Source organism: Athene cunicularia (genome assembly GCF_003259725.1).
Source record: "Athene cunicularia isolate RWA chromosome 26 unlocalized genomic scaffold, athCun1 chr26_part2, whole genome shotgun sequence".
Lineage (NCBI taxonomy): Eukaryota > Metazoa > Chordata > Aves > Strigiformes > Strigidae > Athene > Athene cunicularia.
The window spans coordinates 2,340,074-2,364,394 of NW_020799137.1; the positions used below are offsets into that span (position 1 = coordinate 2,340,074).

Sequence of the window (24,321 nt, forward strand, 5' to 3'; positions counted from 1 at the left end):
GACAGCCCTTAGGGCGTGCTTAAAGTAACAAAGTGTGGTCGGAGAGGAGCTGGGGCAGGGTCTGGAGCACAGGTCTGCTGGGGAGCGGCTGGGGAAACTGGGGGGGTTCAGTCTGGAGAAGAGGAGGCTGAGGGGAGACCTCCTGGCCCTCGGCAACTCCCTGCCAGGAGGGGGCAGAGAGGGGGGATGAGTCTCTGGAGCCAAGGCCCCAGCGCCAGGCCCCGAGGGAATGGCCTCAAGCTGCCCAGGGCAGGGTCAGGCTGGCTCTGAGGAAGGATTTCTGTGCAGAAGGGGCTGTTGGGCGTTGGGATGGGCTGCCCAGGGCAGGGGGGAGTCCCCAGGATCCCTGGAGGGGTTGAAGAGTCGGGCTGAGCCAGCGCTGAGGGATCTGGGGGAGTTGGGAACGGTCAGGGTGAGGGGTCATGGTTGGGCTGGAGGAGCTTCAAGGGCTTTTCCAACCGAGGTGATTCTGTGAAAAGGAAAACTGATGAAAAAACTTGCCTGAGGCAGCACTTCTGCAGGCCCAGGGTCACTGGTAACAGCCTGACATGGTGTATCTGGGGGCAAACAAAGCTTCTGAAGCTTTACAAGCCAGTATTAATTGTTCTTGTAAACTTCCTAAGGACAGGCTGTTCCCTAACAGGGGCTTCAAGCCAGGAGCGATGGTGAGAGCGAAGCCCAGATTTCCCAGTGTCCTGATCCTTCTCTGTGTGTTTGGAGAATAAACTATTTCTCAATACCGTAATAGGTCTTGCAGTATCAAAGATATGTATGTGCTTGCTGTCAAGTGCATGCCTCAGACTCGGTGAAGTCATTAAGTGCTGCAGGTTGAGCACGTTTTGGAGTGGAGCCCACAGTGTCTTCACCAGGTAGTAAGTACGGAATGCCACAGCAAGTAAATAGTGTTAGGGATTTGTGTTCAGGGCCACTTAGGCTTCAGTCTTAAGCTTGAGGAAGATGAGTCTTGGTAGCAGTACTGTGCAAGACAGACACGTTCTGAATGGAATATGGAAGCCTGCTTTTAAAACAGCTCGCTTCCCACGTCAAAACCTTTTTCTCTGCACAGAGTGAGACTTGAGTAGGACCCTGTCCTCTGTGGCTGTGAGTCATTGAAGTCCAAATAACAGGAGGGAACAGCTGAAAGTTACCACTGCTTGAATCTAAAAAGTGCTGGGGTTTTTAATGCCTTTAATTTGCAGATTCTAGCTGCTAGTTAGTTTTACTTGTTGTGTCACCTTGCCTTGAAAAGAGGTGATTGTGCTCAGAGGTGTTAGAGACAGGTAAGGCTCCAAAAGCTTGTGCTGGATATGAAAAGCTTATGACCAAAATGGCTCTGAAAGTCATCTGTGGAAGACCTTGATTTATCTCCTTCTTAAAAAGAGGGAGAAACTGTGCCCTAGGGATGGAGTGTGTCTGAGACTTGCCTGCTGCTAGCTCTCTCTGGTTTAGAGTGACTGGGATGCATGTACGTGTTGGTAGATAATGTCTCACAAGACAGTTAATACTGTGCTGGAGTCCCTGATGCTGTATCACAAGTAGCAGATCTCAGTGATGCAAAACCCTAGACTGGCACAAACTGATTGTGATGAAATATGAGGAGAAAACTTAATCCCAATTAATTTTTTGCAGGTTTTGATATTTTAAATTGCATTCTGAATAGATTCTCCACTGCTCATTTGCAACTTTTTTAGAGTTCCTCTTTTCTTTGTTCTGCCTATAGCAAAAAACTATCTTACTGTATGTCGCCACCCTTCTTACATGTACTTTCACTTGGTAGCTCTGGAGTTGATTTTTTTTTTTCCTCAGCTGTCAGTATGAGAACTTTGCCTTAGATCTGCTCTTCCACTGGACCTTTACTTACTCAGTATTTACTTTGAGAATTCATATCTCACTAACTCTGAGTGATAGTGATTGAATTCAGATCTCCTTCCTGACATTAAAATTGCGAGGAACACAAGTCAGGCATTTTAGGGATTTGAAAACCTGAATGGTATCAGATACCAATTTTATACAGCAAGTTATGGCATTTGTACAGCCTCAGATGTAGCTCCTCTCTGTACGATCCAGACTAAGCCTTTTTTCTCCAGGATTGGAAGCAAGGAGAATTCAAACTGTTTCCTCAGCTGTGGTAGGTTTATGGAGCAGGACTGTATTTAGTTCCCTAAACACCAGCCTGCTTTTGGGATCACAAAATGGAGGGTCCAGGCTGGTCTTTCCTACAGGGTAATAAGGCAAGTTCCAGAAGGACCCAGTGTTCCTGCAACTGATTTGGCAGTTGATTTGTTTGATCCTAAGAGTAGCACATGTCTTTCATGGATTTCATTCTCCAGAGCCTTGCTTATCCCCAGTGTAACTACTGGCTTCACAGTAGTGATGTTGGGATGGACTGATCATGTGTCATGTTTTGTTTTGGTTTTAGTAGATACTCCTGTGACTGTATTTGTTTCTTCCAGTGAGAGAGTGTTCATTGTGGTCTCCAGCATTTGCTGTTCCACTGTTTTTGACTGACTGTAGTCAAAAGGAAAATACGGTGCTCCACAATGATATTGTTGGTACTTACAGACAACCAGCAGCTTACAAGGTCCAAAGAGAAATGCAGACTGAGGAGCACTTCCAGGCATATTTTGAAAGAAAACTGTCCTCCACCTTGGGTGGAGCAGTACAGATCCATCAAGAGAACAGATGGCTACAATACAGGTGAGTTCTATGCCAGGAATTTATCAGGTGTAAAGAAACTTAAGGAGACTCTTCAAGCACAAGTGTTAAAAAAAAAAAAAAAAAAGTGCTAACTCTTCCACAGCTGGTAATTAAAATGCTGAACTGCACTGATTGGTAACTAAAGCAGAACACCCAGTTGCAACAACTCACCTGAAGTGTGCAAGGTCAGTTCAGCTGTGCACTCTCCAAGTTGCTGTTTGCAATCTGCAAGAAGTGTCTGTTCAGGACTATGAGCACGTGAGGGATATGTGCCCTGTAACGAGAAACCGTCAATAGTTGTAGTTCCCTCCAGCGCTTCCCTCAGCCCAGCTGTCAGACACAGGCTTTCATTTGCTTTTTTTCTGATTTGTGCCTTTTGCTACTTTTATTTCTTAAATTTCAAGAGCCTTTTTCTGTTCCCTCTTAGCTGAGGACATGGGAAGTTGCATAATAGTATGACCAAACTGCTTTGGCATTATTTTGAAGCTATGTTCTTATGTTCTTTGAGGAGAATGGGTGAGGCTAGGGTAGTGATAAAGCATTAATGCTTCCACAGCCTCTTTTTCCCATGTGCTGGAATTATCTTTTGGGCATTATACTGGGAGTAGAAGCATGTCTTCTGCCAGAGGAGCCCTGCAGGCACACCAGAAGGCAGTCTTTTTTGGCAGCATAGGATGATTTCTGGTGTCCTTCCAGCAAGGCAAGTATAATAAAAAAATAGGAAGCCAGTTCATCAGCTCCCCTTTTAGTTTTGTTTGACTTATAAGTATCTCAGTTTTCTTTCTGGATCTCTTCTTGGATCTGGAGTGGACTGTCAATGGTTATGGCCATGTCTACTCTACAAAGTCCTCCTAAAAAAGTACATACAAAATCTGATTCATAATTTATCTGGGCTTTGTTTCAGCATGTATACTGAATGTCTACGGAAACTTAAACTCTTCTTTTGAGACCATGGCAGGACTTGAGACTCAAGTCTAGCTATGGGTGAGGTTCCACAAGGTGTGGTGAGCTAATCTAACAGCTTGCTGCTGCCAGAAGGGACAGGACCACACAGGGAAAGGAAAGGAGGGGAGCCAGACCTCTCTCTTTCTGTATAACTACCTCTTACATCAGCTCAGCTATGTGTGGGACTGCAGCCTAAAACTATAGGTCATGTCTAACTTATGCTGCTCTAAAGCAATTTCCTGGTGATAAGTGAAGGCAAGTGGAGCCATAGTTTGAGTAGCTATTGTGTTTTCTAGTTTTCATTCACCATGAAGACCTGTCATCAAGATTAATTTCTGTAATAGTGAGATCCTTTAGATTGTGCAATAGCCTTATGTTTCGGCATTGTCTTTTTATATATTAAAAGAAAATAAAATGTAAGAAGGAGATTGGATGAAGTTCTGGAGTCAGCAAAATAAAATTACTTGATGGAAAGGGTTGAATTGTGTGTAATTATGACATGTGATCTAGAGTTAACAGTCTGTCCACTCAGAAACACCTGGTGCAGTAAAATAAATCTTGCCCAGAGATCAAAGGGAGAATTTTGCTGTAAAGTCATAGCTAATATTATTGGAAACTTTATTATTGCACTTGATGCTTCATAAGAATATCTCTTTATTTCCTCCCCCAACTCGCCATTTAAGAACCATCTCTGCCTTGATTCCTCATACTCTTTTCCCTGTTTCTTTTCTACTTCCCTATCTCATGTGTTTTCTCTCTTCCCAGTTTTGTGTCCACTTGACAGCCCAGTGTGTAATCACCTGGGACAATAAAATGATGGAAGGGGACTCAGCTCTGTGATGTTAACTGGGGTCAGTTCCCACAGCCACTGTTCAGGGCTGCCAGAAGCCTTGGGTAGACACTACATCACTTACATTTGGTTTGTAAGTAGAAAATCACCAACTTTGCCAAGGGATTAAAAAGGGAAAGAAGGAGCACAGAGCCGTGGGGTTAGTCAGAGTTTACCTACTGGAAATTCTGATTCAAAAACATACGTGCAAAATAAATAATGTAGGTCAAGTCCTGCTTGCATCCCCTTATTAAATAACGTAATACAGGAAACATTTGACTGTTTTGTGGGAAGTGGGATAGGTTTGTCTATTTTTTTTTTCCCCCCAGATGTAGTGTGTGTTTGTTTTTCTTCTAGATCAGAATAGGAGGAATCAAAATACCATCTCCTATTTGTCTGCGGTGTTAATGAGGTCAAGTAATTGATGCATTCAGCACTCTGGGCTCGGGTGCTGACAGGCTATCATGTGAATGGCACACAGAGTATTTGGGATTCATCTGAATGGAATGCAAAGGCACGGGGGGTGCCTGTGTAGGATTCATGTTATGTGCCAGCTGGATGTGCAGCAGGCTAACCATTGCCTGTGTGTGGCTTCGGTGCCTGCAGAGCATGAGGCCATGCAAAAGCACTGCAGGGATGGAGACTGTAAAAGGCATTGCGTATAGCTCAGTTTATCTGATTCTTTTCAGCTTCTCCTGGGGAAGTTTGGAAAGATCATAATCAAGATGTTCCCTGTCCTCAACTGGCTGTTTTCATATCAGTTCAGAGAATGGATCCTGAGGGATCTACATGCAGGCCTGAGTGTTGGGATGTTTCAGATTCCTCAAGGTAGGCAGAGAGAAAAAAACACTCTAGGCTTCCTTTTGTATATCATGCTTTTCATCATCTATCTCCAGTGTGTGTTTCTCTTCTTTCTAATGTCATCGGGTTATGTGGGAACTTTAACCTTGGAAATTCCTTAAATCATTAACCTATTTATTTGCATATTTGCAGGAGAGCACTTCTTTTCTATAATAAGATGTTACATGGTATAATTTCAAGGACAGGACACTACTCAAAATGTAAACTAGTATCAGCATTTTCCTAGATTACAAACAAAATAACATGGGCTTTAAAATCCACCTTGCAAAATCAGGTCTGTTAGATACTCAAATGCATAGCCACCCTGCTAGTAGGTGGCCTAAATGAAGAGTTGTTCTGGTTTGTTGTCTAATTTCTAGTTAGCAAGGGCCTGTTGTTGTAAAACAGCATTGGCTTCTGGCCTGACTTTATCAGGTCCTGAACTGGGATTTTCATAAAGGTTGTTGGGTTTTCATCAGCAAAATTTTACTTTAAAATAGTAATCAAAGACAGAGAGCCTTCCCAGCCTGCTTGATTTTAGAAACAGATTTTTGCTTTCCAAGACTTAGGAGTTTGGCTGACCAGGTTATTTCTGCCAAGTATCAATGGCTTCCTTTCTGCTTTCTGCTGCTCGATGATGTATTTGGGACTTGACATCATATCTCAATTGGTGAGGTTTATTTTGTATTGTAAAATGTTCCTGCAAGATTTAGGGATTATTCAGTGCTGTTTCAAAAAAAAACTGGCAAGATGTCCTACCTATTTCATCTAATAGGCAGATATTACTTAGGTCAGAATCCAGACCCCCCCCCAGGTTCTCAGTTCATTGTTGTTCCACTTCTGCAGCTGATCCATGGTGAGACTTTCACCAAGTCTGTCAAGTTTCAGCTGCGAGGTGCTTTGTACCCCTGAGGACAGGAGCCAGCACGGCAAAGGAGAGGCTGGAGTGTCATGGAGGCATCCCCTATGTAAAGGACCGGTGCAAGCTGCTTCCTATTCACCTCCAGGATCTTACTGTGAATTATGATTTGGCTCCTGATCTTCTCCATGGTTTTCTCCATGCAGGTTCTTGCCATGACTGAACTGGTGATGGGTTTACGTTCTTAATGTGTTCGGCAGCCTTATTAAAATGCTGTTTACCTGTGAGAAGGCCCTCACATTATCATAATGAGTGGGTATGTGGAGCTCTGGCCTCTCAGGTAAATTGGCAGTTCTTTCCTGAATGTGTTTTTCAGCCTTTCTGGCAGCTCATTGCAATCTTTTTGTTTGATGAACAATCTTTTTGTTGTTCATCTGATGAACTGAAGACTGCACTCATAAAATAGTAGGAATATGAAATTTTAAGTCAGGACTTTGAAAAGTTTAGGTACTGAAACAGTAAAAATGAATTATATATGTGGATTATTGATATGAATGAAAATAGACTGTCTCATACTGCACAGACATGGTGGGGGGAAGAGATGGACGTGTGGTTTTAAGATAAGTCTCTGTTGTAACATCTCACGCAGTTTCATTTTCTGTTCTCTGTTCTGTTGGTTCCAGGTTCATTCAGCATCCTAAATATGGTGGTGATAGACATTCTGAAGACTCTTACTTTGAACCAAACATTTTCCTCTAATGGTTCACTGGACAACTTCTCAGACCCTGCACTTACAAAAGAGTACATGGAGGTCTTGATGCTTACTGTGTCAATAATATTTTTGACTGTCATCATTCAGGTAGAAGATGAATCTGTTTTACATCCTTAATGATGTATCCTTATATGCATTCTTCATACAAGTGTAAGAAATGGTACTGCTTGCATATTCTTACCACAAATACTAAGCACAGCACATTTGAATACGTGTTGTGCAAAGGGGGACATGAAGGTCTGTCTTCCCCTTATGCTGTCCAAAAAAGATATGACAGGTGAAGATTCATGTGTCTATGATTAATATGTGTAAAGTAAATTATTTACGTTGACCAGTTCTGCAGAATGTTGACCCTTAGGTAGTCCTGCATAACTGCACACACTTGATGTAAAGTGCTCCTGTTTTGGTTTGGCAGTGTCTTACTTAATTGTGCATAATGAAAAGAGCATGTTCAAATAACTATCCATCATGTATGGCAGTGAAGAATCATGCTCTTCAAATATGGAAACAAGAAGGACAGGGTTAGACATGGATAATTTTATCACATCTCGCTTCTTGTTTGCTGCTTAGGTTGCTTTTGCCTGGGGTTTGTAACAACATACGTGCCGAAGGGCCATCAGTGTTTACCTCACCGCAGCAGCATGGTATGTCATTGTATCACAGCTGAGCTTTATCTTTGACGTCATGCTTGACTTCCATAAGGGCCCCCTGGGCATTTTCTATGTGAGTAAATTAATTGTTAGTCAGAAAAATACATTCTTTTTGGAGGGGAAAGAAAAGAGCAGCTTCAGAAATTGAAGGCAATTTCAGTCTAAGTCAGTTGCTAAGGGATATCTGTGCAAGTCTCAGCTGTGGTTTACTTCGCCTTCCTGTGGTCTTGAATAATGTATGGAGCTTATTGTCTGACATGCAAGAAGAAAAGTCTGTGTGTATATTTTTAATTACTTAGTGCTATACTATATTTTCAACATGCCTACAATTGTAGCAGAGCAAATGTTAAAGGAAAAGGTGCTTTTTTCCTCAATAGATCATCATGGGCAAGCTGTTGGGTGCACAGGAGCTTTATCCTGTCTGACAAAGAAGCAGCAGACTCCAAGCTAAAGAGAAGTTAAAGCTAATTCATCCTAATTTACTTTAGTAATGTCAATCAGACAACTTGAGAAAAAGGTAGTGTAGAAGAGAGAATGACAGTACTAGATCTGAGCTATTTGTGGCAGTGATTTCCATGCAGATACCAATAGATGAGATAGACTTTTTTTTTTTTTGAATACTGTTGTTCTCTTAGCATCTCTCTTCTAACTGAAGATACCACCATAGCAGAAAGGTTGAGTTCAAGTGTCAGGGCAACCTATGTCAGACTCCTGGAATACAGAAATAGTTGTAGTATCTGACTCTGATCCTTTCTGATTATTTTTTTTTTTCAGAATCTATTTCGTTTCCTCCTGGTTCTCCCAGAAGCTAATGCCACCAGCATATTGCAATTTTTGCTTGGCATGGCCATACTACAAGTCAATACATCTGTCATGATAACTTATAAACTTACTCCTATTGCATTTCCTATGGAACTTCTCTTGGTAAGTGATCTCCAAAATGCCATTGTGATAATTGAACTAACAGAGAGTATAATATGCTTTATTTCAAAGAATGTGTAACATATTCGTTCAAGATGCTGTTATATTTACACACTGAATCTGTGGTTAAGTCCTTTACTCCTGCAAGATTAACTGTCTTTAGATGTATTGTATACAGTTTCAGGAACAAATGTTGTATAATCTCTGGTATTGCTTCTTGTTTTCTTTCCCAGATTATCGGAGTCATCGTTATTTCTAATTGCAGTCATCATCATGCTGAATCAGTAGTGCTGTGGTCAGTAAGATTCCTCAGAGGTTAGTTTTCAATGCTGGTTTTGAGGTTGTACTTTTGAGATACGGAAGAGATGTTTCAGCCTGTCCTTGAAATCTGACATGGGCTGACTTTTACAGCTAGAAGAATAACTCTTCAAGAATTTTCATTACATCATCATTTCTGAGAATATACAGAATTCAAATTGCAGTTTTCTGTGTTAGATTCAGGTTTTCTTAGCACACAGAGGAAGGAATTTGGATATTTTTTTTTTGAGAGCATCTCCAGTGGGGTGCTGGATGCCTCTGATGATGATCCTGGGTTCAGAGTTATTGTGGACAGAGCTCAGAACAGGCCTAAACTTACCTGTGCTCTCCTGTAGGTTTGTGCCTCCTACACTGTCGGATTTATCAGACCTGAGCAAGATCATACCGTATGCCTTCTCCATTGCTATTGTAAGCTCTTTCCTTCTTGGTTTTGCTGGGGAGAGATACACTTCACAATATTGCCAGCAATCAGGTGAGAACAAAACTACACACACTTCCTAGGCCAAGAAGCAAGCTAAACTCGACTTGCAAAGCCACTACCTACCTGCCAGTGGTAGAAATGCAAGGACAGAGTGAATATGCCAGATGATGGTTTTGTAGCAACTTGTTACCCTTTCCTATTGAAAGTGTATGTTATAAGGCAATAATGTGAGGCCAAAACACAGCCGCCTTTGACCAGGAGGCCTTTGTATGTTCCCAGTGATTGGGATGAACCTCACACACACAGAGTGCTGCAACTGATCGCTGAGGACCATTGCTGTCATGAATCCACGAGACTATAAAAGCATGGTAAATGAATATCTGAATTTGTAAATGGCCAGAGCAGCTGTAGTTCTTTTCTGTATGTGGCTACTACCCCAGTGTATGGATTCTCTGCTCAGAGTGATTGCTCTGAGAGGCTTTTAAGCTAAAACTGTGTTAGTTGGTAAGTAAAACTGTCCTGGAGTTAGTAAGCATTAGGTGTTTTGCACTACTCCATGTTTAGCTTGTTGTGATGGCTTTGGATCTTTACTGGAATGGAACTGAGCCAGTAAGGAAGCTGCCTCTGAGGATAAAATATAACGGGAATGTTTTTTCCACTCAGCTTTAGTCGAGGTGTACTCTGCTATGTACTCAGATTTGCCATGTATTAGCTTGAAAGTCAGTGCTTCTTAGCTTTGAGGTTCTAAGTGGATTTCTTTGAAGGAAGGAACTGAGTTTTTAGGTCCATGAGATCCTCAGCTGTGAAAACTGTATGCCTTTTAAGAGAGCTCATTTAACCACCAGAGACCTTGCTTTCCAGGAGGTTTCCTGACCTTAGCAATACAGATGAAAAACCAGTAAGTGTGAGCAAAAGGAAAGGAATTCCTGCGAAGCTACTTCTGTGAAGGTAAGTCATTCGTTTGGGGTGTGCTTCCTTCTGTGTCTCTGTTTTACAGGAGTTAGTAGCTGTGGGGCTATGCAATATTGGCAGCTCATTTTTCAAAAGCTTTGTTGTCAGCTGTGCTATTTCTGGAACTGTCATTCAAGAGGGGACAGGTGGAAGAACACAGGTGAGCTGGGCTGGATTATTTTTTTTAAGCTTCCAAGCTCTCATCTAAAATCACTGTATGCTGAGTATAGGCTGACATCTAATCTAAACAATTTGTGAAATAGGAGGTTACATGCCCACACAACATGAATTCAGATACCCTCTCTGTCTATGTTATACTAACAGCACATGATGTGCCACGAAGGAAGCCAGGATCCCGTGGGGAGAATAGGATATGTTGTTCATGCAGTTTGAAACTATTTTAATGAATATACTGAAAAGCCAAATGGAAAATTGTTCATGTGTCCTTAATTCTGCCACTTCTTCCTAACTCTTGAATATTTGATATCGCGATCTTATTTTTTTTTCCAGTGGGCAAAGAGGGTGTAATATGTATGTAATAATATTTTTATAATACCTCTTGACTGAATGTCTGTGTATGCTTCACTGCAGCATAGAAATAATTTTGTTTAATAAAGAGTGTATTTCGAAGTCTGACTTGCAAGAGAAGTATCTTATTACTCAGGTGAAATTATCAAACCAAAATAATTTCTTGCATTGTTCTGTTGTGCCTAAGAATAGTCCATTTAGGCCAAATTTATATCTACAGAAAACTCTTCCATCCTGAGTATACTAGAATTTGTACCATGAGTTGCAGCATAACTGTGGCCTTTGTTAATTGTCCTCTGGTTATTTGTCCCAGTCAGTGGTGTTACATGGGCCACAGCTACTTGTTCAGAGAGGACAAGGAAGTAAATGGTTCTCTGGGGCCTCTCTAATAAAGTATTTCTGTTCAGTTAGCCGCAGCGATTGGAGCTGGTGATGGCACTGAAACCAGGACGCTTTTTCCAGATGATACCTAATGTAAGTGAACTTGAAATAGTTATGGCAGCAGCCTACTTACTTCTTAAGCATAAAATGAAGGTTTTTTTGAAGCATAATATCAAGATTTTTCTGGGACAGTTAGGGATTATATCATGCTCTAGAGTTAACTGTTTTCAGGCATGGACCAAACCAAAACAATTACTTCAAACTCTCCTAAATTCAGCAGGCTAACGTATTAGGTAATGAATATTGCATCTTTCTGCCATGTCTCACTGATCAGTAAGAGCTAAAATTCATTGGCTAAAACTGGATTAAGATTTCACTGCCAGTCTCTATAATTTAAACAGCTTGGTCTTTGAGGTTTATTTTGAAACCATATGGATCCCTAAACTGCCTTCTGTGGATTTTGCATCACCAGTGCAATAAACATAAACATTTTGTTATCATAGATTATTCAGAGTACTCAGTTTTCCACTTTTCTCTTAATTTTTTTTTCTGTAAATTTTCGTAGGGAACCACTGACAGAGCATTACTTCCTGATTTTTTTTCCTGGCCTCTTTGTAAGATGGGAGAATTAATCCCTTTCCCAAAACTAGCTGACAAAACAGAATTTAACCATCTACTTCCTTTCAGTCTCCTTTTCTTTGCTAAGAGGCTATTTCAACAAATGGTGTCAAAGAACTTCCTAAATCTGGCAACGAACTACCCATGCTAATTGAAACCATTCTTTGAAACAGCAGCTCTTAATTCTGTAGATGGTGTTGGCCTTTCTCCTAGTGCTGCAGGAGGCACAGGCATTCACTGAAGCACGCTGTAATGGAAACTGCACATAACAGTTCAAGAGGAAGTCCAGTTGTATTGGCAGAAGTGATTGTGAAATCAAACAAGAAGCGACACGCTAGTTTCATGTTGGTTTGCAGATCAGAGGAGAACTGTTATACGTAGCTATAAAAATGCTGGAAATAAAGCTATTGTAAGATTTTAATTTCAAGCAGTTTGTCTGTGGTGGGTATCTGTTCCTTAGCATGTTTGTGGTTGCAAACAAAAAGTAACAAAATAATAGACGCTGTTTTTCTGATTTGCACAGGGTATACTGGCTGCTATTGTGGTATTTAACATGATCCCTTTACTTGAAAAATTTCTGGACATACCCATCCTGTGGAGACGGGATAAGTATCATTTTGTAAGTGACAAAAAAACTCCACCTAGGATTTGGAATGTTTCTTAAAGGGAGCAATGATTTGAGAGGGCACAGCAAAGCAGTGGCCATTCCCTTAGAAAAGGGATCCTTTGAAATAGCCGCTGAAACAAGTGTATTGAAATCTCTTTTAAATCAATTTTCAATTAGTTCTAATTATTGTTGTTGCTTCCCAGATCCCTTAAGGAGGACATTGTCTAGCTGCCAGCTGAGGCCACATTCTCATGTCAACTCTTGTGCAGGATTTCTCATAAAGACGCCCAATATGATGTGGTTTCTCCTGATAATTGAAGGCCTGTTAAAAAGTCTGGAGATTTGAACTGCGATTTGTGATCCTTGTTTGTGGCTACTTCCAGGACTGGGTTGGTCTAGATGTGCCAGCAAAGCTTTTCACATATTACCATTTCTAGCCTTTTATATTGTCTGCAGTTTGCAAATGCTGGGGCTGAGTTGGAGGTCATTTTGCATCTTTTTATGGCTCACGTTCTCTCTCTCTCTTGTTCAAAGGTTATTTGGCTTGCAACTTTTGCCACAGTGATTTGTTGGTTTAGTGATCACCATGGGATTTATGTTCTTCATAATCACCATTAGGTCACACAGGTACTGGTAACTTTTAAAATAAAATACTAGTTTTTCTTAGAGTCAATGCTTTAGAGATAGTTACACGTACAACAATTAAATAGGTGTTTCATGTTTGTAAACACTTCAGTGGGGTCATTCTGGAGTCTCTCTAATGCTGTCCCAAACTAGTAATCTCTTCGAGTTTATGGACTCTGGATTGGTCCCTTCTGCAGGTGTACCATGCTACTGAAGACAGCTTATTATGGGGTAGGCATCAGCCAGGAGAGGTGATATGTGTACACACACTTCTATAGGGATGAAATGAGATATTGTGCCTTTATTTCAAATACATTCCTCAGTCTTTACTGCCATTTACCAAGTTGCTTTATCTTCTCCGCAAACTCAGTTGGTGACAGGGGAGGGAGGTTACATCAGGCACACATTACTCAGTTTATTAGCAGCTAATCCAAACAGGAAAATCATTCATAAATACAAGCCATACACCATGAGATTTACCATAATAGGGAGGTGCTTGTCTGAGTAGACTGAAGCCTCTAGAATAAGTGGAAAGGGGTAGGAAATAACTCAGTTGCTGTAAATATCGAACCACTTGTGATCTAGTCCAGAGTGGCTCTGAAAGAATGAATACCTTCAGGAAGAATTTCGGTTGCTGTCCAAATCTCACAGTGTTACCTCTGCTCAGAGTTAAGTTCTTGGGTTTGCCTTGGGACTTAATGAGCATTGTGAAAGGGCTTTTCTGCAGCCTCTTCTCAATGAAGTGTCCCTGTTGTCCGTACTACCTTCAGGATATATAACTGCTTATCAGTTTCCTACCAGTGAGAGCATTATGCTAACAACATTCAAAAAAGCATGGGAAGTTATCTGCAAACAGATTGCTTTGAATAGAGTGTCTTGACAAAAATTTTCCATACACCAGGGCCTGCTGCCTTCCAGTTCTCCAGCAACCAGCCAGCCAGTCCCATGTTTATTCCATCCATGCCCTGAACTGACCAGAACCTGTCCCAAAACCATGCAGCACCATTAGCAAAGCCCTGTACCCAAACCAGGATATTCTCCCTCAAGGCAAAACCCTGCTCTGGATCAGACCTCCCATGTGTGTAGCCAGCTCTAAGCACAAGTCACTGCTGCCTCTGCCAGACTGTGTAGATGTATCTTTGAGAAGGGCTGTGGTGAGACAGAGAGGGAACGTGCTCTCCAGCATAATAACAATCATCCAAGTGTTCCAGAGCTAGAAATGGGACATTATACGTTCTTGAGGACACCACTGTAGCTGAAGGTTGTGCTTGTATACTGCTCCCCCACTCAAAGAACCCTAATTATGAGTGAATAACTTTTTGTACTCACACCCTGTAAGTTACAGTTGGTGTATCCAGTGAAGAGGAGGGAAATGGAGATGAAGCTTTTGGGAACAAATGTTTTTTCTCTGTTCTCTGTGAAAACCTAATAAACATCTTGTTTCAGAATGAAGATGGTGGTGCTGGGACAGATTCCAAACATGAATATTTATAGAAGTTTATCCGTCTACAGAGCTGTAAGAGGAAACAAAAAACAAATGTTCCATCTCTTTCTGTAATCCAGCTCCTTCCCTTAAATGCCTGGGGGGACCATTCAGACTCAGTTCAGTTGATTCAAAACTTTGAGAACTGAAGAATGCTGAAGTATCTGTGGTGAAGTGATTCGGATACCTGGCTCAGCCTGCCCAGGCCCCGTGGAGATCCTTGTGTCAACCTGTGCAGTCGTGTCCAACAGTGGGAGCTGCACTGCTGTCACGTCCAGAGCTGTTTGGCATTTTTTGCTGACCTGCTTTTCTCAGTCTGGTTTTGTCCACTCTACATATGTTTTCACAATAACAACTGTGCATGTGCTAGACTGACTCATAGGTTCTCCCGATGATGGGAAAATAGGTAGGACATGGGCCTTTTTAACATACTGTTTTCAAGTCCTGCACCAGTTAGGCAGTGCAGTAGTAGAAAGCTTTGCCTTTGCCACATGGGTACCTTCCCAGTGCTATGCTGATGGATTGGAAAAAAATGGAATAATATAAGGACAAGGTTAGTAAAACAAAGGTATAGTGTATGTTTTCTGTAATGAGCATCGAAAATAATATCACATTTTACATTAGAGCAGCCAGCTGCCATCTGTGATAGATATGCTGGAGGTATGTTTTTAATTGCAAGAGAAGCAGATTAGATTATGGTAATTAGGTCCATGCTGCCAATGCCACTACCAGTATGCAGTGTAGTCAGCAATGTGACTGGACAAACTCTGTCCTTAGGGTAGGACCTTGCAGACTAAACCTAGACAGTCAGGAGGGGAAAAATAGCTCCTGCGAGGTACAGCCCTCACAGATACAACTTTTGTTTTACAGGCAAGGGAGATTGAAAGTATCAAAATCTTCCAGTGCTGTTCTTCCATCTCTTTTGCAAACATGAATCACTTCAAAACCTACTTGCTATGCAAGGTAAATGCCACTTTTTCAGTCAGCAGAAGTTTCTAAGAGCCTGCATTGGCAAGATAAAAACCTAATAAAACTGCCTTTCTGTTTCAGGTGGACATGAAAGCAGTGCCTCTAGATGAAAATGAAATGAAGGCTTTAAGTTCACTTAGTCTGTCTGACACTGCAGTGGAAGGAAAAGATCTTAAATGCTTTCGTGTCTGTGATCCACCTCCACCACGACCTAGGGTCAGCTTTGAAAGTATATTTATCTAGGCTGTTTGTTTGAGGTGCCTGGTTTTATGTTACTGAGGACAATGCTGTAAAAGTTAAATAAAGCATATATATGTATTTGCTGTTTGAAAATAAGCAAACATTGCCACTGTATTTCTTTATACATGCTTTATGTGATAGAGCAATAGTAGCTCAGCTTACTGGGTGAATTAACCAGCAGTTGAAGTATTCAGCATATCTTCTCCTCGGTTGAAAGAATTATTTTTGTCAGGTGCCTTGGTAGGGATTTTCTTCTTTTTCCCCACTGAAGTGAGAGAATTCCCTTGCCTCTGAGGAATTTGTTCCCGCCAATACCGCCAAATTCAAGCAGAAAATACCTCAAAGGCAACTATGATTATCATGATTAGAGAATTTCTCATCTTTACTATAATTGGCCGCTGTGCATCTTCTAGAATCATTCTTGTTCCTTTTTATCTGAATTGTCTTAGTCACTATATGAAGGGGACTTCAGGGAATGGACTGTCTTCAGAAGTGTGTTGTAAAAATCCGTGTATGAGAAATAGGTTGACAGTGGTTTGGAAAACGTATGTGGCATTGAGGTGATAGATAACGTAACGTTATCTTCTAAAGTACAAAAATGCGGAGAGTGACTTTTCCTTCCTTGTGTTATAAAAAATAAAGAACACATTGGGAACTATTAAGAAAGAAAAATTGATTAAATTGGTCCTTTCTGTGACCAGCTGCCATACAAGAATGTAGATGAATCAAAGTTCTGCAGAACTCAGCCAGTAAGGGTCGGCTGCTGAGAGAGGCGATGGCTGTAGACAATCTTTTTTCTTCTTTTCTTTTCTGAAAGGTAGAAGTAACAGATTCCAGTATCACAGGCCACGTCCAGGTGTGGAAGAGTGAGGTACCACTGTACTATTTGGTGGCTGAAGGCACTCTGCCAACCACATCTGAGACTTGCCTAAGTCACTTGCTACTTTGCATACTCTTGTGGCTTCGTGCTATATTTAGTGTTATTTCACATATGTTTTCTACGACGAGAGAAAAAATATCATATGATTTACAGTACTGTGTTACTTGCAGCAAAAATATTTTCCACCTCCTGGGCCCAATTCTTCCATCCACTGATGTATTCTCCATTTTCCATCTTAGATACCATCTACAGAGAAACTGGTGAGGCAACATCACACAGACAGCAAGTCCTCATCATCTTCAGTTAATTTGGTGCATTGGTCAAAGCATGGAGACAAACTCAGCTCTGGGATGATCTGGATGCATCCCCAGGCTTTAACACGGGACTTAGGACTGAGAAGAACAAAGATGAAGAGAAAAGAGGTTGCCTTTCACCAGGCTCTGCAATAGATAATTCCTCGGTACAGATAGATCAGGAGGAACAGCTGATCCATTTGCCATCTCCAGTTCACACCATTATTTTAGACTTCAGCATGTTGCAATTAGTGGATTTGGTAGGTTCAGTGTTACTGCAACAGGTAATTAACCTAACTCACATAAATGTGAAACCTGAAGTTTACCCAATGGCTTACGTTTCTTGTTAGCCAAAAATGCCTTGCTACATAACAATACACACATCTTTCAGTTGACTAAGGGAGCTATCGTTTCAGAAATTAATCAATTCCCATAAAACGACATTTTAAAAAAACAAAAGCCCCACTATCCACACACAAGACATGCAAAAACCTGTCATTCATTGTCACCAGTTCTAGAGTCATATAAACTAAAAGCACATTTATAAAAACATCTATTTTTTTTTCCATTCTGGCTGTTTATTTTTTCTTCTCGCTGGACACTTTAAAAAAATGCTCTTTAAAAGTGTTAGATATAAAACTACCCACAGTCTTCTAGAGTGATTTTCTTGTTATTGCTGACTGCCTAATTAGCCTTTCCTTTGAAGTATGCCTTGAACTTTTAAATCTCCAAGTGGGGATCCTAGCCAATGGAGATATAAATTTAGCAAAAATAAATTTCATGTAGCTGTGCTGCTTGGAAAGATACAGTTCCAGATGGATTCTTAATCAGCTCCCTCAAACTCTATAGCTCAACTTCAAAAGATTTTTGTTTAATAACAGGTTAGACTAACACCTATTGGGAATAATTGTGGACTGAGCTGTTGTCCTTAAAATCCTTGAAGATTTATTTGCCACCCACTGAATGACCTTCCCATTGAGAAAGGGGGATAAAGTCAAAGTTTTCTCCACATTCTTTCCAGTCCCATATTCTGAAATTCTGTGATTCTCTGAAATAATGAGTTTCATTGCCTTTAAAAACAAACAAACAAAAAAAAAAAAACCCAAAACACAACTACTTTGAGATATTTTTGTTACAAAGGGTTAGGCATTGAGAAAATGGTGAGAATCTATCACCTTTAAAATCTGATTCCTTTAACACTAAGTTGATATATCTGAAAATGTTGGACAGGAAAATAGAGACAACTAGAATTACAGGTCACACTTGAAAATATGGGTTCCCATTCTCGTTTACACGTGGGCATGGCATCTGCATATGGAGAGATGTTTCATGTTAGTCTGTTCCTGTGAGAACTTTTTGTTTAAGTGAAGAGATAGCGCTGTGTGCTGCGTAGTGAACTGAACTGCAGGAGGGCCAGCATGGGGTCTGGCCGTGACCTGCCCTGGCTCGAGTCAGCATTCATTAACATCTCGGACAACTTGGCTGAATTAGAAAACAGGATCTGAGATAGTGGAATAAGGGTTTTCTTCAGAGATAAAACCCTACAAGGGAGGTTTTGTTTCCCTGTTTATGTTTTACCTTCTAGTTCACTTGTTTAATGCAGAACTGCTCTAATTCCTGCATGTTCTTTGCACAGATCATTCATGTTTCACAATACTGGCATTACAGCCCTCATAGCTGGCTGTCACGGTATAGTATTTGTTTACTAATATTGACTTATCTCCAAGGATATGCTTTAAACTTGAGTGTCTTAGCAGTAGTACTTGGTGTGATTTTGCTGCTTTATTTAATTTCCCCCATTTTTTTAATAGCCGCTGTGATAGCAGACTTAGAGAAGAATGATTTTTTTGACAGCTGGGTCACCAAAGAAAGGTTCTTTCTAACTCCTCATGATGCTGTGCTGGCTGCTTTGGGCAAACATCAAAACCCAGATGAGCTAGAACCTGCTGTGCAAGGGTCTGAAGAATCTCTAACTGAACAGCAGAAGGTAGAACATTTAGCTTTAGAACATTTAAGCCTTCACGTTGTTAAATTATCCTGTCGGTAACTTAAACCTTGTCATGTGGCTGAGGAAATAGGGCAGAGCAGATGCTCTTTTGAATTCTCCAGTTTTTCACAGGTACTCACCTTTTCTTGCAATGGATCCATAATTCAATTTGTTTCTTGGAGTCCCGTGTTCCTGTCTGGGGAAAGGCATCTTTGTATGCAGGCTGGAAAGGCATCCAGCTGAGTTTTGCGGCAGGGAATGACTTAGTTGCATTTTAAATTGTTTCCATTTCTCTGACAGAGCAAGGACCCTGCCAGGGCAGAGCAAAAAGCTCCAAGTTTTTTATTTCCAGAGGTCACTGCATCAGGTCTCTTGGGGCTGATGAGGGAAATGAAGGACAGTGCTAGCTTGATTGTCTGAACTGAAGTTTATGCACATGCTCTTTCTGTCAGTACTCTGCAATAATTTTTAAGCTCACTGGCTGTCACAGCCAAGTTTGAATAGGGCAGATGGTTGCAAGTTCCAGGAAGAGCCCTTGTTCTGAGTAGAAGATTCCAGTACTTGCCCCACCTAGGGAAAGAGCCCAGCCTTGACTAATCCTATGCATATCGCCAGGCTGGGGTCCTATAGCTGAAGGAGGTGAGAATGAAGGCAAAAATCCATGTAAATCTGCAGGAAAACAGGGTTCTGCTGCTCATGGAACAACTTGTTTAACTCTCTTATCTTGACATTGTACAGAATAGTCTAATGCAAGGATATTGACCTTCTGGACTCTCCTCCCAGTAGAAAAAACTTCAAAGACTGAAGGTGACAGTTTATATTCGCCAATCTCCCTCGAATGGACGTGGCAGGGAGGGCTGGGAGCAGCTGCCGGGCAGGAGGTGAGGATGGTTCCCCACTTTGAGATGAGTGTGCAGGGCTGGGTGTGCAGAGGGGACCCACGGCAGCTCGGTGACATCAGCATTGGCGGTCCCTGCTAGCTCCTTTCCTCAGGGATTCGGACTGTCCCGAGCTCCCATGCCAGCATGGCCCTTTCACTGCTCACGTGGTGTTGCCTTGGCACGGGAACTTCTCTTGACCAGCTCAACAGATCAGCCACCCTCGGCTTACAGTAATTGTGTGTACATTTCAGGAAAGAAGTTTGCTCTGCAAAGAACTCTGACAGTGAACTTCTGCATGAAGAGCCAATATCTGATATCTCACGCTCAGCCCAGAGTAAAGCAGAGCCAAGCTCTCTCCAGCAGTCTGATACTCCACCCCTTCAATCGGATATTCAGGACCCAGGCTGGGGGAAGAGATGGAAGTATACCAGCAATCCCTGAATTACAACTGTTGGGGAACTGGGATTTCAGTAGAGAGGAGAAAAGTACAGTTAAGCAACAGTTCTGGCAATTCTTATCAGCCTTCGATCCTCTTTTTATGTTTTCTGTTCCAGAGTTCTTAAAATAGACAGCCTGCCTAATGCCTCCAGTAATTCTGTTGTTCTAAACAAAAAGCAATATTTATGTTACTACTTTCAAGCATTTTCAAATAGATAGGATACCCAGCAATGCCAAAAGCCAGAGAAATAATGTATAATTCCTAGTTTTGTAGATAATTCTAGCAAATTTTTTGTGCTTGTTTTCCAAAATTCTGTAGAAGTTTAACGTCCTAATTTACCACTTCTTATATTTATTGCTTGCTACTAAGTAAAATTCATCTGCCATATTTCAACAGATTACATGCAGGCAGTTTCATTATTTTCAGATATATTTAGAATGATGTGAAGCTTTACAGAAAACATTTTATTATTATTCTTCAACACTGATGAAGTTGATATTGTCTGCACTAATATAACATGGTCTGTCCATTATTTCTTTCTCAGTCCCTTTCTAATCCACCAGAACTAAATCCCAGTAAACAATATAATTTTTTTTCAGGTTTTTATAGTCCTTTACTGAAGTAGTGAAGGATGGAGGAATGTATTCACTGTGTTCTGGAAAGCCAGGAAAATTGTAGATAGAGTTAGCACTTGAGAAAACAATCAACTTAGATTTTCTTTAGATCAGCCGTAGAGTTTCATGCGGTAACATCAGTACAGAAGTGTAAGCTGGGATTCCACTGAAAGGAGAAACATTTACCTACACCAGCAACATGCATCACAAGGCTTCACCGTGCCGTCGTCTGGAGGATTATCCCATGGCACAAACTGCCAAGTGTGCAGAGCTGCAGGTGAATTAATTTCAGATGGGTGGCCAGCATGTGTATATATACATTTCAGACCCCATTTCAGGGCAAAGCTTGGATTGAAATGATGGGTCCTTTGTGTATAGATGCTGTGCTCTGGGCTAAATCTGTTAACATGTCAACAGCTCTAACTTTTGCTGCTGGGCATTGTGTGGTTTCTGGATGTGCAGTAACAGCAAAGTGGCTCCTCTAAATTCTGCTGCTGCTAAATTTTAGCAATAATATGATGGCTAATATAAATACTAATATTAAACTATCTGTAATGTATTCCAGTGATATCGTCTAATCTTTTTTTAATTTCTTCCATTTACATTTTTACTGATTTCAAGCAGTTTCTAGAGGGAAGCCACAGTACTGCATGCATAAACTGCAGTGGTAAAGGATTTTAGTGAGTGCTACTGCATAGAGTTGCTTACTGTAGAGGAAACTGAGTCCTGGAACCCTCATACCTTTTGGATTGAAGGACAGGAAAAACTGAAAGCTCAAATGGTATTGAGTAATTCTCAAACCACATATGCTTCCCTGCATTGTTTTGGACAGTGGCTTCATGCCAAGCTCCTCTCAGCTCTGTTCAAAACAGAGTAATACAAAACCCATGAAAAGCATAGCTCTAATTTCCAGATTTTGTTGGCTCTCCTATGGCAGCCTTGATTTAAGATGAAATGGCATTCCTAGCTGTTGGCACCATTAAAAGTCTCCATTGCAAACTTGAGAGGTTTTTTGGTTTTGGCTTGTTCAGCAAAGTTCCAAATCTTTCCTTCCTACCCCCATGACTTGCAGAGTTGAGCACCAGGGGACAACTCAGACGTCAGTATGTTAGCGTTCAAATTATGGGTATTCGTGTTGCAAAACAAATATCTTGCTGAGAGGAAGTCCAGACAATCCTGATCTTTTTCCCTTATAGCTGTGCAGTGCCATAACTCTGCTCCCGTGTCCGTACACAGGGCTTCTGTGTTCAGCCAAGCACAGATCCCTGGACCTGGGCTGTGAAGTGACAAAGCACGTACTTTATGGCCAAGGACTCCACCTATACCTCTAAAAAGCCACAGAAATCAGAGTTCAAAGGCCTGTCTGTAATCATGTGTTTGCAGGCAGCTTGATGTTCTCACCTGACCTAGTTGTAACAGCTACAGTCGTTTTGTGCACACAGCAACTTTTTCATGTCCTTCCCAGCTCGTGTGATGCCACAATGTTTTCCTAGCAGGGCATGCTGCAGAAACACAGCCAGCCCTTCCTCTGCATTGAATTAGACGATACAGATCCCCTGACACGCACATTATCATCGCAGACGTTGCAAAGTGTGTATAACCACCCCTAACCCTGTTGTCAGTTTATTAACTCTGGTGCATAAACAGCTGTAGAAGACATAAAGGAACCTTGGGAGTTGTGCAGAGTGTGGCAGAAGCAGTTCTTGGGGCAGTGCACTGTGGTGTGTCACACCACGCAGGAAGCTATGAGGAAGGACCAGATAAACCAGTTACATGTGGGCATAGTTTGGGGGCATTTATTCTGCTTTAAAAATCAGTGCCAGGCTGGTTGTGGAAAAATTAGTGTATCTTGGATTAGCCCTGTCTCAGCAACCCTTGGAGGGTGCTACCCCAGCCAGTGTTTTTTCTATGCCAAATTTGGAGAGGCATGGAAGAAACTTGGCAAGAGTGAGGCTGCTCAGTAATATCTTGCTTCTGTAGGAGACCTCTGCACGAGGCTCCTCGCTCAGGCCGTGGTGGCAGCTACTGTTCGAGGGAACGTGAGGCCCAACTCCGCGCTTGCTTCGCTGTGTGGCTTTCCAAATCTGGCCATGTGCTGTCTTTAATGTCCTCACATGAAGAGACCCAGCCTAAGCCAGTGGAAGTGTGAAGCAGAGCAGTGGTCATGGCAGGTGTGAGCACACACCTTGCTAGAGCCAACTGCGCGAGTCATTTTTTGCAAATACGGCACAACAGACCCCTCAGAATGAACAGGCTACCTGTAAATTGAGATGATGGTAGCTTCTGGGTTCTGTTTGCATTGTGACTTCTCTGAGGTGGGAGGTTGCTGTGCAATGCTAGCAGGGGGACTCCATCATGCTTGAGATCTTTCAGCTCAACATTAACCTGAACACAGCAGTTGTGCAAAGGCTGAAATCTGTCCCTCTCTGTTGCATTCACAGAATCAGCTAGGTTGGAAAAGACCGTGAAGATCATCTAGTCCAACAGTTAACCTGGCACTGACCGTTCCCAACTCCCCCAGATCCCTCAGCGCTGGCTCAGCCCGACTCTTCAACCCCCCCAGGGATGGGGACTCCCCCCCTGCCCTGGGCAGCCCATTCCAACGCCCAACAGCCCCTTCTGCACAGAAATCCTTCCTCAGAGCCGGCCTGACCCTGCCCTGGGCAGCTTGAGGCCATTCCCTCGGGGCCTGGCGCTGGCTCCTTGGCTCCAGAGACTCATCCCCCCTCTCTGCCCCCTCCTGGCAGGGAGTTGCAGAGGGCCAGGAGGTCTCCCCTCAGCCTCCTCTTCTCCAGACTGAACCCCCCCAGTTCCCCCAGCCGCTCCCCAGCAGACCTGTGCTCCAGACCCTGCCCCAGCTCCGTTGCCCTTCTCTGGCCACGCTCGAGTCACTCAATGGCCTTTTTGGGGTGAGGGGCCCACATCATCACAAAATCATTTCTCAGAACTCTGCAGAACAGACAGATGTACTCAACATCTCATGCTTGCAGTGAGTAATAGAGCAACAACTACAAATTAAGAAAAGGGTTCTTCCGCCTTCCAAAATTGCATAAACGCGTACCTGCCTTTCCATGAAAATATAATCTGCTCCCAAAGCATGCTCTCGGCCACGCTTTACAATGCCATGTCCTAGAAACGAGAAGCAGAGCAGACAGGGCTGGTGCTGCGGCGGCAGCCGAGGGCCGTGACTCCCTCTGCCGGCTCCCGGCAGGAGCAGGGCGGGTGCCGATCCCCCGTAAAAACCCGACAGAACATTTAATGTGCTTGGAACAGAGCTCTGTGAAGTTTTAAGGAATAAAGTAGCATTAAGCAAAGCTGCAGATAGACCTGGTGAATGTTCCGAGTCTATAGCCCCCTCAGGACACGGGTACTGTTCAGCGCTCACAGTGAAATGCCTGAATGATCCAGCAGCTGAAAAGTTTAATTTTTTTTCATGGCAATTATTAAATAATTTAAGAATCTCTTAACAGGCTCTTCACTCCGCTCGAGGCGTGCGATTTACGAATCTTTTCAGTGCAAAGCCGGACACACTGAGGAGAAGCGGGTGAGGCGTTGCCCACCCCGCCGGCACCCC

General features: G+C 42.3%; 1 protein-coding gene across 1 annotated transcript in view; it reads left to right on the top strand.

Annotated features, from left to right (window-relative positions):
• SLC26A8 (solute carrier family 26 member 8) overlaps window positions 1-20,703 on the top strand; it is a 22,425-nt gene extending 1,722 nt beyond the window's left edge. Inside the window, 26 exon segments of the mRNA XM_026864375.1 lie at window positions 2,515-2,697; window positions 4,427-4,565; window positions 5,161-5,299; window positions 5,859-5,874; window positions 5,876-5,946; window positions 5,949-5,981; window positions 6,854-7,031; window positions 7,505-7,555; window positions 7,557-7,665; window positions 8,367-8,516; window positions 8,747-8,792; window positions 8,795-8,828; window positions 9,167-9,280; window positions 9,282-9,303; window positions 10,250-10,399; window positions 11,158-11,205; window positions 12,254-12,349; window positions 12,872-12,903; window positions 12,905-12,964; window positions 14,408-14,477; window positions 15,315-15,407; window positions 15,495-15,629; window positions 16,773-16,887; window positions 16,890-17,110; window positions 18,463-18,865; window positions 19,954-20,703. Of these exon segments, the coding sequence (XP_026720176.1) occupies window positions 2,515-2,697; window positions 4,427-4,565; window positions 5,161-5,299; window positions 5,859-5,874; window positions 5,876-5,946; window positions 5,949-5,981; window positions 6,854-7,031; window positions 7,505-7,555; window positions 7,557-7,665; window positions 8,367-8,516; window positions 8,747-8,792; window positions 8,795-8,828; window positions 9,167-9,280; window positions 9,282-9,303; window positions 10,250-10,399; window positions 11,158-11,205; window positions 12,254-12,349; window positions 12,872-12,903; window positions 12,905-12,964; window positions 14,408-14,477; window positions 15,315-15,407; window positions 15,495-15,629; window positions 16,773-16,887; window positions 16,890-17,110; window positions 18,463-18,865; window positions 19,954-20,135 (2,890 nt within the window). The 3' untranslated portion in view covers window positions 20,136-20,703.
• The last annotated feature ends 3,618 nt before the right edge of the window (window positions 20,704-24,321 follow it).